Source organism: Typopeltis vanoorti, chromosome 15 (genome assembly GCF_054136105.1).
Source record: "Typopeltis vanoorti isolate ZY-2024b chromosome 15, IOZ_Tvanoo_1.0, whole genome shotgun sequence".
In the NCBI taxonomy this organism is placed as follows: Eukaryota; Metazoa; Arthropoda; class Arachnida; order Uropygi; family Thelyphonidae; genus Typopeltis; species Typopeltis vanoorti.
In genome coordinates this window covers 103,623,763-103,640,827 of record NC_143563.1, presented here as the reverse complement: position 1 = coordinate 103,640,827, position 17,065 = coordinate 103,623,763, and the positions used below count along the sequence as shown (strand labels likewise).

The 17,065-nt window shown below is 35.3% G+C and overlaps 1 protein-coding gene across 3 annotated transcripts in view; it reads right to left on the bottom strand.

Annotated features, from left to right (window-relative positions):
* Nucleotides 1-5,897: 5,897 nt before the first annotated feature.
* The window catches only part of LOC150099045 (methylosome protein WDR77-like), a 190,449-nt gene continuing 179,281 nt past the window's right edge, over nt 5,898-17,065 (bottom strand). For all 3 annotated transcript variants that reach the window (XM_090405301.1, XM_090405302.1, XM_090405303.1), the window contains exon 10: nt 5,898-6,073. In XM_090405301.1, coding sequence (XP_090261427.1) covers nt 5,929-6,073 — 145 coding nt within the window. In that variant the 3' untranslated portion in view covers nt 5,898-5,928. The remainder of the gene's footprint in view (nt 6,074-17,065) is intronic.

Here is a 17,065-nt window from a genome sequence, read left to right as displayed (position 1 = left end):
TGAGACAACTGAAGAAATCCTTGGATACAAAAGGAAAAAAATAAATGGATAACCTAAAATATTTTGGACCTATGCGACGAAAGATATTTGAAATCTCATATTAATGGGGGGGGGGGGGGGGGTGCTTAAGGGTCAAAGCTGTATAACCGAGAGGAGACCTCCACATAGCTTTTAAAGGAATGTAGAGAACCGACCACGGCTTCTGCCCTAATGTCCAATCCTCACCTTCTCGTGGTGCACCCTGTTAGGTATCTACTTAGATACTGAACGAATGAGGATGGGCTGGCAATTTGGGATTTAGCCGACCAAATTATATTCTTATTGGCCTAAACCACAATATTAAATGATGGTACAACATGATAGAATTTAATGCCGGCTGGGGCGTCGCCCGGTTAAACAAAGCCCCCGTTGTTTTTGACAGGGAACCAGGGCAAACAGCAAAAAGTCAGCTACTGGAACAAATCCTAAAACACACCCCAACTCAATATCACCAGAATTGAAGATCGGTACTATCAACATGAAAAGCCTCAACTAGCTCCATTTCTTTGCCATTAGGCAAAGAAATGGAGCTAGCTGAGGAATTAGATAAGTACCAGATCGACATAATAGGGATGACTGAAACAAAAAAGACCAAAACTGGTGAGCTCTTTCTGAGCAATAAATACAAAATGTTATATTTAGGCAATGACAATCAATGAAAAGAAGGAGTAGCCGTAGTATTATTATTATCATATTAAAAACAAGGATATTAGGAAAGAACTTGACATTGTCAGCATCCAGAATGCATTAGCAGGGCTAATCTCAGATGGTATGGTCACTTAAACAGAATGGGCGAGGAAAAATTAGTCAAACCTTCTTTGCCAGGTTGGCAGGAAAAAGACCCAGAGGAAGACCAAGAAATAGGTGGATTGATACAGTAAAAAGTGCCTTAGAAATAGATATATAAATATAAGATCTCACAATGTTGTAGCTTTGACAGGTAACAGATTGATTTGGCAGAAATTTGTAGGTTGGAAGTTAGTAATGATGTAAATTTTTCATGTAGTACTATCATATCCTGTACACCCCTTCAGGGTAAATGTCAGGAATCTGATGATATTAATAGCAGTGATAATAGAGAACAGTATAAAAATATTACTAAGATTATTAAAAAAGAAATCAAACATGCTAGAAACTTATGGATATTAGATGAATGCAATATAGAAGGACTTAAATAAAAATAATTCTAAAAGTGCTTTTCAAATTATCAATAAGTTAACCAAACCTTTTACTGCATTAATTGGAGCATAGAAGATGAAGATGGAACTCCTATCATGGACAACCAGAAAATAGTTGATAGATGGAAATGTCATGCAATTAAGCTTTTTCAAAAGGACCCTCAACTGACTGATGATATTTTGGGTGGAATTTTGCCAGGAGGTTTGGAGATTACCCGATATTAAAAGAAGTCATTGCAGCAGTTAGCTCCTCAAAAATACAAAAATCACCGGGAATTGATGGTGTTACAATGGAATTGATACGCGAAGGTTAGGAAAGGAAAGGTAGCATCATCATAGACACCTTGCTAAATTTATTCCAGGATGTATGGAACACAGAAACTTGGCCTTCTGCTTGGCAGACTTCTGTCCTTGTACCTATTCCTAAAAAGGGAAACAGCAATAAATGTAGCAACTACAGAACAGTAAGTCTTATTAGTCATCCAAGCAAAATCCTGTTAAAAATACTATTGTTAAGAATTGAAAGGAAAATAGAAAGCAGACTATCAGATGAACAAGCAGGTTTCTGATAGTACAATTGACCAAAACAATAATTATAACAAAATAATCTGTCACAATATTTTAGACTTTCAAAAAGCTTTTGACTCAATATAGCATGAGGCATTACATTATGGTATTGACAAAATCATTAGGATTATTAAATCTCTTTATTCCTCATTTGATATGAGAATTGAAATTAAAAGTTATAGCAGTGAACTGTTCCGGGCAGAAAGGGGGATAAGACAGGGATGCATCTTGTCCCCTCTTCCTTTTAATTGTTTTCTGGAATATGTCATAGATGAAGCTCTTCATGAATATGACACTGGAGTAGTAGTTGGTGGACTAAGAAAAAATAACTTACATTTTACAGACGATATCGATCGTCTGGCAGAAAGTGAAGAAGAATTACAAGAGATAACAGCCGTGTTTTCGGAACATTAAAAAAATATGGATTATACATAAACCTACAAAAACAAATTCAATGTCTGATATCAAAATCAGACACTGAATTCTTAAAGATACAAATTGGCAATAAACAAGTTCACTTATCTAGGAAGCACGTTCAGTCAAGATGGTAGTTCAAAAACCGACATTAAATACCGAATTGCTAAGGCAACCATGGCCCTAAAGAAGTTAAAACCATAGTGGGGAGATAACAGCATAGCAATCACAACCAGACTAAGACTAATTGACACCTTGGTGAATTCTATCCTCTTGTATGGTTGTGAGGCCTGGACTTTATTGAGGGAAGGATGAGAGGAGACACCTGTCTTTTGAAATGAAAACTCACAGAAAACTTGAGAATTTCCCTATACAGCTCACAAAAATGAAAATGTCCGAAAACAGATTGATTCAATAGATGGGAGAAGAAGGGAAAATATTCTGACAGTCATCAGAAGAAGGCAGATGAAATGGTTCGGACATGTAGAGAGGGCTAATAGCATTCCAAAGCAAGTACTAGAAGGAATCGTTCCGGGGCCAACCTCGATTAAAATGGACAAATTCCTCCCTTTCTCAACTGACATCAAGAACAAGAGACTGAGATGATTGGAGGATGCTAACAAAGAATATCACCTACCAGCCATGAATGATCCAACGGTCCATTTAGGACTACAGGAGAGAAGAGAAGAGATCCAATTGATGTTTTAAATCTTGCTTTAATTATCAAGATATTAACTGCTAGGTGAGATAGGATTGTAAGACAATAGAGAGTTTGAGTCTTTGGTTTTAATATAAGTGCTACTCTCTCTTGGTGTTTGTTGAACGAATGCTATAAACAGATTTATTAATGAATACAGCAACATCTGCATTAAGCAAAGAGCTAAGTTTGATATCTCCATTTCTCATTTCAGGTTTGATGCCACTTCCTTTTATAATGTCAAAACGTGAGCATTATTTAGAGCTGGTACTTCTTTTTGTTTGCTGTCATCATTCTTATTAAACATGCAAGTTGGACATTTTCTATTCAACCATCTGGAAAGTAAAGTAATGCAATTTTCATCTTGGGTCATTCCATGTGAAATTAAATTGAAGTGGGATAAATTTTGTATTTTGATGAAAGTGAATTATTTGATTTCCCTATCCCTTTGGGTGGCATTTTTTATTAGCATCCTCTTAATTATGGCTGTCATTTTTATTTGGCAGATCTACATGTTTTAAACTTATGATTAAAATTAATCATAACTTATTTCCATAGTGTCCACTTTCTGACTTTTTTTTACTGCTATTTTAGTAATCAATGTGTGTCCTTTTTGATTTATCAGCATTTTCAGACAGTAATTTTTTTTTCAAGATGGCAACACCTGCTTTAGATGTTCCAAATGCTCTTTTCCCTTTTATATTCTACGTGCAGGCCCTGTTCACAAGCTTGATTTTTTTGTTTATGTTTCATTTATATATGTAGCGGGATATTTTTGCCCAAAATCACTTTGACTGAAACATTTCTTCTATGAAAAAAATTAAAAAGTAATTTTGAAGCCCAGAAAAAGTTATGTGAGAAAGCAAATAAAAACTTGTACGAGAGATTCTTTTGATAGGATTAAATGGATTTATTTACAAGTAAAGCAAAATCAGTCCCATTCTGTTGTTCAAGCTTTTTAAAGAAAAACGTTTTTTTTTAGGATCACAAATGGTGCAAATGGGACTAATCCTGCTTTATAGCCATCTAGCAAGAGCATCTCTTAAAAATTTCCAATGTTTACTTGCCCTCCACATAACTCAGCTGTGTTTAATTTTTTTGCAAACTTTAAGCCAATTTTTTCATAGAAGAAACACTCAAAGATAATTTTGGTCCTTCATATTCCACTATATATAAATGAAACAAAAAATCAGACTTTTGGAATTAACCTATGTCCTGCAGAGTAGAGTACAAAATAGGGAAAACAAGCACAAGGTAGCTGTCAAATCTTGAAAGAAGTAGTTTGTCTTAAAATTTAGATAAGAAATTAAAGTACACACTTTGGGCATTAAAATACTAATAAAAAACAGACATTGGAGACAATGTTGAAATAAGTTGTGATTAATCTTAAAAACCCTCAGAAAATCTGTAAAGATGAAAAAAAAAAAAAAAAAAAATATCCATCTGAAGAATTAGGTAACCAAATAACTCATCAAAAATTATGCAGTTTTAATTCGCTGATGGAAGTCAGATGCCGAAATGCTACGTGTGGTCTATTCTGCTCTATGGAGTTGAAACATGGACATTAAAGGCGACAACCATCAAGAAAATCGAAGCAGCTAAACAGAAGAATGCTAAAGATATCATGGACAGAAAAAATTACCAATGAAGATGTCTTAAAATCCATTGGCAAAGCTAAAGATCTTGTACAAATAATCAAGAAATGAGAAACAGTAAATACCAACTTCTACAAACTATTTTGGTAGGAAGAATTGATGGCAAAGGAACTAGAGGAAGAAAAAGAATATCATGGTTTGACAACATCAAGACGTGGACAGGAAAGAGCAGCGCACAACTACTCAGATTAACACAAAAACGCAGTTTGTTCGTCAAGATGGTCGCTGACCTTCGATAAAAGATAGCACCATAATAATAAGAATTTACTGATGATTTCAAAGATGTTTTTAACATTGATAAAAACTGTGCTGGGGTAAGGCAGCAGGAAAGTTTTGTAGAATTATTAGGTGAGTATCAAGTAACAAATTCTGATTTCAATCACAAAAACTAAGTTTTACAGAGTAATGCAATCTAGAGTTAATGATGTTCTTGCTTTTTTTTGTGAACTGATGTTGCTCTTTTTAACTGATGTGAAAATATTGTCCACAACAATAGTTCATATCAAAACAAACACACATCACTGAAAAATATACCTGTGCAGTTATGGATGCTCAAAAGCATTCTTCCAAGTGTGATAGTAAGGAATACAATCAGGTGTTGAGTAGGCAAAATACTGTACAAATTGGTGCTAATGTAGATCATATGCATTTTCTAATTATAGAAAATGCATAAAATGTTGAAAAGGAAGCAAAAAGGAAAAAAAAAACGTGACATTTTACTTGACAAATGGGCTGATATAAGGTAATTTTGGACCGAGGGCATGACAGACTAACTACATGGAAACCAGTGGATGGGAGAAATGGTGTGTAGTGGTTTAACACAGTATTCCATTTTGGACTACTGTTGTTCAACTTATTTGTTAATGTGTCATATGAATGAGACAAGGTATTTCGTTGTGGAAAGTTAAGTAATGCTGATATCAAGTCTCTTCGGGAAGATTTAAATACATACTTAGCTTGGATTTGAGTGGAATTGCAATTTTCATGTTATCAACTAGATGTTCTACTTTAAAGGTAGAATGATAACAAAGCATCATTATTCAGAATCTATTCCATAAATAGATGTTGAAAGTTTTTCCACTTGGTTATATTATAAATTAAAGATGCCAAGAAATTAGTTTTATCCAAGTGTAAGCAAACAAAGTTTGTGCATGAAGTAATTTCACGACTGGGCTAATCATTAGCAAGTTGCCCAGTCGTGAATTACTTCATGTGAAAACTTTGTTTGCTTGGATAAAGGATGAAACCAAGATATAATTTCTTGGCATCTTTAATTTATACTATTCCAGAAAATGGGGACATGCTAAAAATGTGCAGTTGATATTAAAAATAAAGCAGACTTTTTTTTTTTACAAAGGACATTTTATTTTAGAAATTTCTATGATTCTGATTCATTATTAAGTTCCATATTTGCATTGATAATGTGTTTTATCACTTGTCTGTCCCAACCACAACTATACAGTGTATCCTCAGCAGTCCACAACAGGTCACGAACATAATCATCATGGCTATTATTTTCATAACTGCAGAAAAAAAAAGAAATTAATTAATTAATTGATAATACATTTCTAATTGCTAATTTTAACATATGAGGGGATCTTGAAAATAATGCACATTTTCATCTGCCTCAGAAAAATGTTTTCCTTTTCTACTAAGTTTCTCATGATTTGAACCACATAAGTAAATGAAACTAGTATCTTTTCAAAAGAGCAGAAAGTAATAAAAACAGTGCAAAATTAAGGAGGCATTTTTTTATTATTATGAACATTAACTAACTTCTGATGAAATAGCTGGATTTGTGACTATTAACAAGAGATCAAGCAAATCTATTCAGTATCTCTAACATCTTTTTTTTTGTGCAGCATACTTGGGGTTGGATCTTTCAACATCCAGAAGATTTAAACCAAGGTATAAGAATGGTTGTACATTATATACCTCCAACTGGCACTGTCATGCAACATGATAATACCAATAGCTACCATTTTGTATCACTTTATTCAAATCATTAGCCAGTGTTTTTTTTTTAAATCTCCAAGTATGTTGCACACAAAAATTAGTGTTAGAGATACTGAATAGATTTGCTTTATCTCTTGTTAAAAGTCACAAATTCAGCTCTTTCATCAGAAGTTAATGTTCTTAACCCTGCGGAGGTCGGGGGTTATACAAATTATTTAATATGAATATTAAATTAAACAATTTGTTTAACACATATCCAGTATGCAGCTTCGAGGTCATGAGTCACTGCACATGCATATATTGAGTGATATTCCACACTGTTTATGCGGTCAGTTTTGGTTTAACACGTGTTATGTAAAAGGTGTGTGATATTTCATAGTAAATTGTTTCTGAGAGATACTGCGACCTCCAATGTTAGTATCGGTTTAGTTTTTTTTAAAATTTACATTGGAAATGGCTGGAAAAATATCGATTGGATAATCCATCAGATGTTGAAGAGATCAATGATTGTGTTATTTGAATGTGAAAGTAAAAGTGATATTTGATAATAAATTGTACCTGAGAGATACCACAAGCACTGATGTCAGTATAGTATTGATTTAGTTTTTTTTTTTTTATATTATTTAATGTTGAAGAGATTCAGTGATTTTGTTATTCGAGTCCGATGATAGAGTTGAATGCAAAAGTAAAAGTGATATTTGATTCACTAAGTATCTCTCGGATACTTAGTGAATTGTATCTGAGAGATACCGCGAGTGCGGATTGGTTTAGTTGTTTTTTTCTTTGTTCAATAATTTCTAGATTGTAATTGAAAATAAATAAACCATGTATTATATTTGCAGTATTTTTTTTTTTACGTTTTATCGCATTTTAGCACATACTAGTAATGAATGTATCTCTCAGATACACACGACCTATACTGCAATTTTTTCGACCATTACCTCCTCAGGGTTAATAATAATAAAATGCTTCATTTTACTTTTTGCTCTTTTGAAAAGACCAAATTATAAGATTTTTAGATCACTCAAATTCTTATCTTGAATATGTGATTTTTCTGGAATTTGGAGTGCCAACGAGAAAACCTGCTACAATTTAACATATCTCCAATCAGTTTCGATTTTGATCTTCATCAATCAACATGAAGGTGCACAGCATTTTAATATAATATTATGTAATATATTCTTAAAGTTCATTTAATAGGACATGAGTAAACTTTGTGCATTACTTTTGGAATAGCCCTCTTTTATTTATACATAGAGCATGCAGATGCCATACACAACATGTAAAAATGTATTAATTTGAGGAACTACACAAAAATATTCATCACAAGACTGATCAGTGCGAATGCACATCCCTATTGTATGGAGTACGTCAGTCATTTATTATCAAATACATTAGTTGAGTGTTTCCCACATATCCCTTTTAACATTTTAGTAACATGGACATACCCTTCGCAGTTTTGGAAAAGTTATATTTCATTCAAATACGAATAATTAGAAAAGTTTTTATTTGTAATAAATTACTACCTTGCAAATGGGGGGAGCCGCAGGCGGAACCCCCTTTTGAGTTTTCAAAATTTGAGTCATCAGAATTCAAGGAGTAACAAGCTTTATATTATGAATACATTTTTAAGAACATCCTCAAAAGAAAATGGATATGCATAAGTCCAAACAGAGAAATAAAAAAGTAAAGAGATTGCATACTGTGTAATAATAAAGAAATAGTTCAAGATACCTCAGTACTAAAGCAAGTAAAAACAGGAAGTGACCACCGACTGGTCAAAGCCAAAATTAAAATAAACCCCAAATTGGAAAGAATAAAATGGCTAAACAACAAAAAATCAAGAAGTTTTGACTTAAAACCTATCGAAAACAAGATGAAGGATTACAAAGAAAAAGTCAATCAAAAACTAGACTTCATTTGAAGTCTAGTTTTCGATTGATTTTTGATTTGATTTTAATTGAGTGAAGTCTAGAATATATTTGAAGAAGACATAAATAAAATAAGCAATAAGCAGCCAATGAATTCAAAAGCAACAAAAAGACCATAAACTTTCAGAGGAAACCTCACAACTACTAAAAAAGAGACGAAATATGAAACAAGACAAAAACTTAATTTCTAAAATAGAATATGCAGAAGTATGCAAAACAATAAGGAAAAAGATGAGAAATGAAATCTTCTAACACTAAAAAAAATAAAAGAAAAATGTTTTCAAAAATTTCATATTTTTGAAAACAAAAATATGAAAATACTGAGAAAACATTTATTAGTTGGCAAAAGGCAAATAACTGCAATAAAAGATAAGAATGGAACTACAATAAGGAATTGTAGTTCCATTCTACAAGTAGGAACCAAGAACAAATCCTAAGCAGGCTAGAAGAATTTTACAAAAAACTATAGTGATCCTTCAATAGATAAATCAAATATAAATAACTCTTCTCCATCACATATGAAATTCATCCCCCCCATTCACTTCAGATGAAATAAAACAAATGAAAAATGTCCTGGTGAAGACCTAATTATATAGAATTAATTAAATGGGGAGGAAACAATATAATTCACCATGTCACAAAATTACTAACTGTATGCCTAGAAGAGGGGAAGATACTAGAAAAATGCTACTCTGATACTGTCATTTAAAAAAGGGGACAAAGAAGTAGTAAAGAACTATAGCTCAATTAGTATTCTCACAAAAGTAATAACAAGCAGAAGAAAACGTTGCCTCTCTGTTTAGCCTTCATTGATTATAAAAAAGCATTTTATTTCATCAAAACTAATGCAAGAATCAGGGAGTTCCTGGAGAATATATGGACCTCCTCCAGGCAATATACCACACTGCAACAGCAACAATAAATATCAATTGAAAAAGGTGTCTGACAAGGAGACTCTCTATCACCCAAAATCTTTACAGCAGTCCTTCAAGAAATAATATAAACTGGACAAACCTTGGTATAAAAATTAATAACAGAAACTTAACACACACCTATGATATGCAGATTATATCATAATTTTTGCAAACACTCCAGAAGACCTTAATATAATGATAGAAGACCTATATCATGAAAGCAGAAAAGTTGGTCTAAAAATAAACAGAGAAAAAACTAAAATCATATTTAATCATTTTGTAACACCAGAAAACAATTTCTTGGAAAGAGTCTCTTCATATACTTAGGTCATCTCATTGATCTAAACTGTCGATTCCAAAAGGAAATAAATAGGAGAGTTCAACTTGCCTGAAGTGCATTCAGACATTGAAAAGCATTTTTCAAAACAACGATTGCCCACTCTGTTTAAAAAGGAAGACATTTAACCAGTGTATACTTCCAGTCATCTTATATGGTTGTGAAACTTGGTCACTAACAAAAGCACTGGCAAATAAATTAACTCAAAGAAAAACAGAGAGGTTGATGCTAAGCATCACATTAAAAGATAAGCGAAACACCTGGATAAGAAGCCAGACTCACATCACTATTCACCATAAGCGACTAAAATGGAAATGGGTTGGACATCTATCCAGAAGAGAAGATGAGCAATGGACCACCATACTAACGAACTGGATTCCAAAAGAAGGGAAACAAGGCCGAGGTCGTCCTAAAAGAAGGAGTGATGAATCGTAAAATTTTGAAAATTGATCAACCATTGGAAAGAACTGGAAGAGGCCTTCATCCAGCAGTGGATAGAAAATGGCTGAAAAGAAGAAGATATATATATATAAATGAGCAATAGCCAAAAGAGAAACAGAGAAAGCTGGAAAAAATTTGTATCATACCTAGAAAATGCTGAAGTCCATGAATAAAAGAATTCTTAAGTTACTTTACAGATAATAGTAACAACAAAAAAACTTACAAAATGATTGAAACAATATAACAATTAAAGACTTAAAAAACAGTCTAACATAAAAATATATACAAATGAACAACTATCATTAGAATGGAATATAAGTATAGTACCTATATTTAAAAAAGGGGATAAAAGAAAACCTGATTACAGAGGTTTATTGAATACATACTACAAAATACATTGAGTTAACTCCATATTAGGAACATCCACTTCTGTGCAATCAGGGCACGTAGATGCCTAGACACAAATTCCACAGGGTGTCAAACACACTCCACTCGTAACTCGACCCATGTTCACTGTAGCAACTCCATCAGTTCACGTTCATTCCATAGAGGGGATCAGCAGTTCTCACACACCGTTCTAGCAGGGGAGTTTGGGGGCCAGGCACCATAGCAAATTTGCCGTCATATTCCTCGAACTATCCAGTAGTTGTATGACCCTGATGACAAGGTTCTGTTGAAAGATGGCACTGTGGTTGGCTAACAGGTCCCTGTAGTATTCACTATTCAAGTGTTTGTGGGATCATAACCAACAGACCTACTGTGCCAGAGGGAAACTCCCCAGACCATAACACTACCTCCATCAGCCTGTTGAACGGCAACTGTGCAATATGGCTTCATGCTGTTTATGCAAAATGCAAAACTAGCCAACAGCATGGTGCAGCAGGAAACAGGACTCATCACTCCAGACGACCTTCTCCCACCTGTTGAGTCCATTGCTCACATTCCTTGGCCCATGCAAAGGAATGTCAGCAATGCCTAGCTGCCATCATGGGTACTCTTGCTGGTTTCCAGCTGTGGAACCCTAGAAACAAGGTACAGGACATGATGCATGTGGAAATGGATTGAACTGCCCCACTGTTGTACTGTGGGTGAGCTGTGTGACTGTTGCATGTTGTTGCTGAGATACCAGTTGTGACACCTGACACTCACCTCTTGGATCAACCATGTGAGCACTTTTAATGGATGTCTGTTTGTGGTTAATCCACACTTCTCCATTACTGACAAACATTTACTGATTACGTACAGAGGATAGATGTGCCCATTTATAGTAGCCGCACGATATGTTTAATACCAGGTGGTACTTTATTACGCCAAATGCAGACTTTAGGGAGGCAGTTGAGTTTATGAATGTGTATAATATGCCAAAGCAAGTATGAAGGACAACAAATCAGAATGGGATAGTATAAGGCATCAGGATAGGGGTGGGACTAATGGGCTTCTGCATTTCATGTATACTAATGCCAGGAGTATTAGGAACGAAAAGGAAGAATTTTTGGTCTTGGTTGGCTCTTCCAGGCCACAGGTTATTGGCATTAATGAAACATGGCTGACAAAAGATGATATAGCTAGTGGGATAGAATGTGAGGGGGTATAGTGTGTTCAGGAGGGACAGAAAGAATAAAATGGAGAGGGGGGGGGAGAAGAAGTGTTATTGATGATAGCTGATGAACTGCAGCCAAGGAGAATAGAAGTAGAACTGCAGGATAGAGCCCATTTGAGGCTATTTGGTGTGAGATTGTGACTAGCAGAACAAAATATACAGTTGGGTGCTGCTATAGACCAGGTGATGGAGTAGATAGTGGAGATAGTAAGCATAAGCAATGAGTGGAAGGAGGGTAATTATTATGGGGGATTTCAACTATGGTAACATTGATTGGAAGAAGGAGAGGACACATGGGAGGAAGGAATTGGATTTTATGCAGTTATTAAGAGATAACTATCTGCGACAGCATGTAATGGAAAATACTAGGGGTCAGAGAGTGCTTGACCTAGTAATTGCATCTCAGAATTTGGCTGTAATAAATATGACCATGCTGCCACCAATTGGTGAGAGTGATCATAGGGTTTTGACCTGGGCAGTGGCTAATTTTGTGGAATTTTCAATTAAGACAGGGTACATGTGAAATTATCGGGCTGGTAAGTATAACAAGCTTAGGAGATTGCTTGGTTCAGTGCCATGGCACGTAAAACTGCAAGTGCTGGACGTTGATAGTGCATTGGAGGTGGTTAAGGAGTGTTTGCAGGAGGCAATAGCTGACTGTATACCTAGAGTCCGAATAGTATATCAAGTAGGGGTTAAATGGATGAATAACACCACTAAGCTTGAGCTGCAAAAAAAAGAAACAACCGTGGAGGGAATTTAAGGAGAAAGGTGACCTGCAGGCACATGAATGGTATAAAGTGCAGGCCAGAATGGTAACGAGTGTGGTAAGAAAAGCAAAAGTGGTTTATGAAAGAAAATTGGCCATGCAGACTAAAGGGAATCCCAAACAGTTTTTTCGATATGTTGCAAGTAAAAGAAAAAACGTATACAGCAGAATGATTTTAAAGAATGCCGATGGTAGGGAGGTAACCGAATCACTGAGTGAGCACTTTGCAAGAGTATATCATCCAGGTGGTGATATTGCAGGAATGAAGGAACCAACAGCTTATATGGGAATTGTGGTGAATGAAGTGGAGGTGAACAGTCTATTACAAAACCTCAATGTGAATACATCTGTGGGTTAGATGGTATACCAGCTCGTGTTGTACGTGAAGCGGCTAAAAAATTGTCAGTGCCCTTGACTATTTTTTTTTAATTTGAGTCTTGGGTCTGGGTTAGTCCCGAGGGGGTAGAAAGAGGGGAAAATAGTTCCACTGCATAAAGGAGGTTCCAAGACTGCTGTTGAAAATTACCGACCAATCAGCATATCTGGAGTCGTTGTCAAGGTCTTGGAGAAAGTAGTCAAGAGGAAAATACAGTATCCCATTTATATCTATCCATTCCTGTATTTTCCTCTTGACTACTTTCTCCAAGACCTTGACAACGACTCCAGATATGCTGATTGGTCGGTAATTTTCAACAACAGTCTTGGAACCTCCTTTATGCAGTGGAACTATTTTCCCCTCTTTCCACCCCCTCGGGACTAACTCAGACCCAAGACTCAAATTAAAAAAAATAGTCAAGGGCACTGACAATTTTTTAGCCTGGTTTTCTAAAGGGTAGATCATGCCTCAGTAACTTGCTCACATTTTATAACACACAGTGATGGCTGAACTGGATAAGGGTAACAGATTTACAGTGATTCTGCTGGACCTTGTAAGGCCTTTGACAGGATACTACACAGAATTCTAATCAGTAAACTGCAGAATATGGGGATGGAGCAATATCAGAGAGTAGTTTATTCAGGAGTAGAGTCCAAAAGATGGCCTGTGACTAGTGGTGTGCTGCAGGGTTCTGTTCTTGGATCACTACTGTTTAATTTGTTCATTAACGATATAGGAAAGGATATGATAGGAACTGGTTCATTTATCTGCTGATGATGCAAAGTTGGGTAGAGCAATAGTGAATGCACAGGATGTCAAAATTTTGCAGGATGATTTGGATAGTTTGGAGGACTGGGCTAAGGAGAATGGATGTCAATTTAATGTGGCAAAATGTAAAGTTATGCATTTTGGGGTGAAAAGATTAGCACCAGTATACCACATTGGTGGAATTGTACTTCAGGATATTGACGAGGCCAGGGATTTGGGAGTGTTGGTGGATAGGGAGTTGAAGTTTAGGGGGGCACATTGCAAAAGTGACTAAATCAGCTCATCAAATCACTTGGTTACTGAAGAATACTTTGACGAACAGAGACAAGCAAGTTATTGTTCCTCTGTATCAAGCCTTGATAAGACCCCACCTAGACTACTGTGCCCAGATTTGGGTGCCATGGTTTCTTCTTGATGGAGAGGATCCAGAGATGAGTGACCAAGATGATAGCAGGTCTATGGAATAAACCTTATGAGAACAGCTTGAAGATTTGTAGGTTGCAGAAATTGATTGATAGGTGAAAGAGGGGTGATATGATTGAGACATTCAAATTACTGAAGGGTTTCTATAGGATTAATTCAGAAGATATTTTTGAGAATAGGACTGGTTGTGGGAGGACTAGGGACCATCCATGGAAACTGGGCAAGAGTGGTTAGCAAAGGTGTTAGAGCTAGGTTTTTTACTTGGAGAGTGGTGAATGAGTGGAATAAGCTGCCAGAGTCTGCCATGACTGCGAATGACTTCAAGGCGAAGTACGATAGATACTGTGTGAATGTTGAATAGTTGTTCTTGACATGATGTTAGGGCCTCCCTCGATGAGTCTAAGGACTCCTTGGAGTTGCCCGTAATAATAATAAATATAAAAATTGAGGGGGGGGGAAGTTCATCATAGAATACTTAATGAAAACAAAAATATACAGTGAAAAAATGTTAGAATGTCAAAATGGATTTAGAAAATGATGATGTACAATGGATGCAGCTGGCTGTTTAAAGCTACTTATAGATAAAAGCAGAGCATTTAATTTAGAAGCTCACCTTTTGTTTATAGATTATGAAAAAGCATTTGATAAAGTAAAAAGATATATATTGTTTGATATATGATATGACAAAGGTCCGTACGGTTAGTCTAGTCGCTATGCGCTTCGCAACCATATGCCTGGGGAAGGAGGGTCCTAGGTTCGATTCCCGTTGACAACGTGGGGGGGGGGGGGAGTTCATCATAGAATACTTAATGAAAACAAAAATATACAGTGAAAAAATGTTAGAATGTCAAAATGGATTTAGAAAATGATGATGTACAATGGATGCAGCTGGCTGTTTAAAGCTACTTATAGATAAAAGCAGAGCATTTAATTTAGAAGCTCACCTTTTGTTTATAGATTATGAAAAAGCATTTGATAAAGTAAAAAGATATATATTGTTTGATATATGATATGACAAAGGTCCGTACGGTTAGTCTAGTCGCTATGCGCTTCGCAACCATATGCCTGGGGAAGGAGGGTCCTAGGTTCGATTCCCGTTGACAACGTGAGGAGCTTAATTATCTTCCTCAGCCATAGCAAAGTTAGCCAGTCTTGCGCGTGGACAGTAGGGTTTTTCATCCTGCAAGCAGGCAAACCGGTCCCCCGAAAACATGAATACATTATGTATATCGCCCTTAGGATATGCAGCAGGAGTGGAGAACCAGCTGCATTAATATGCCAGTAACCCCTCATTAGGTGGGGACTGAACCTGTCCTAGATGGATGAGAAGGATAGGATAGGAGATGACAAAGAATAAATATACTTGATATTTACTACGGGCAATATTGAATATATACAAAGATAATGTCTGAAAAACTATCTATTAACCAAGGAATAAAACAGTGATGTCCTTTGTCTCCAAATGGACACGTTCACAAGCTCCTGTTAATTGGACAACAGCCTCTGGATGTATGTGGAGAAACATTTGAAAGAACCGAGATTTGGTTGCGAAAATAGTTTCTCCAGTCTGATAGTGCAATCAACATGGATTGCAGAACAAGAAACTGGAAAAAACTAATTAACTGTCCCACCACCACCACAGTGGTGGTGGGACAGCTAATTAATAGTTTGATAAAATTATTTATTTGTATGAGGTCTCCCCTGTTCCTTAGGACTGGTTGAGCCCTCCTAATAGACCAACTAACTCACCTTTTGTCAAAAGAGACCAGATAAAGGTTTCTTACATCATGGACAGGAATTGAAACCAGGCCTTTCCAACCAAAGGGCTTTGTCTATACTAACTGAGCTACATAGGCTCCATAATAAAATATAATAGTAACAAGAAGTTATTAATGTAGCTGTACTCAGATTATTGGTGATGTTAAGTTGCATTACTTATGAGCTGCAACTTTGGTGGTGGGATTACTATGCCATGATTATTTATTTTTGCGATAAAAATTAAGTATTTCTAAATATTAAAATTTAGTCTCTCTTGCTTATATTTGAAAGCTACAATGCAAACAAACACTTCATATAACCCAGGTAATAATATTAAATAAGGAAGATAAACTTACAAAGAGCAACTTATAATTTAAACATTATAGTAGAACAGTTTCAGATGAAAATATCCATAGATAAAATTAAAACAATGACATTCTGTGGACAAACTCTGGGCAGAAGTAAAATAGTTAATGCTAAAACATATAAATCTATCTTGGAAGTGAAATATTATATGAAGCGGTAAAAGACAAAAAAAACTTCAAAATTTTTATAAGTTATAGGCCTGATAAATAGTATGTTCAATTCCAAATATTGTACAAAAAGAAACACACTTGAAAATATACAACAGTTTAGTAGTATCCACATTATGATGTGGCATTGAAATTTGGGTAATAAATAAACAAGATCAAGAATAAAAACAAGTGAAATGAGATTCAAGATCTGCAAAATCACATTAGACATAAAAAGGAATGAAGATATTTTAAAAAAACAAAAAATGAAATCAACAGAAGAAAAACTAACCAAAATTGGATACAACATGTAAACCAAATATAAACACTTGCTATCTGTAAAGAGAAGGCTGGACAGACTTCAAAAGAGGCTATTAGATTAAAAATGAGACTAGTGCAGATCACTGTAATTAGCATTATGATGATAGATCACTGGTTAGAAATTACCTGTTTTAACCAGTGATGTATTAAAGGGTTCAAGAAATGCAAAAGAGTTATACTATAAATTTAAGATGCTAACAAATTATATTCTTGGCATCTTTAATTTAAAAGAGATAATTACACTACACTTCAGGATCTGTTTATTTATTTGTATAGGATTCCCCTCCATCCCTTGGGGGAGGAGAAACGAGTTGAGCCCTCCTAATATGAAGGGTTAGGTATATATTTATTGTATGACTGTGAATCTGTGTGTTCACAGGGCTGGTTTGCCTGTTCTGAGGGATGAAAA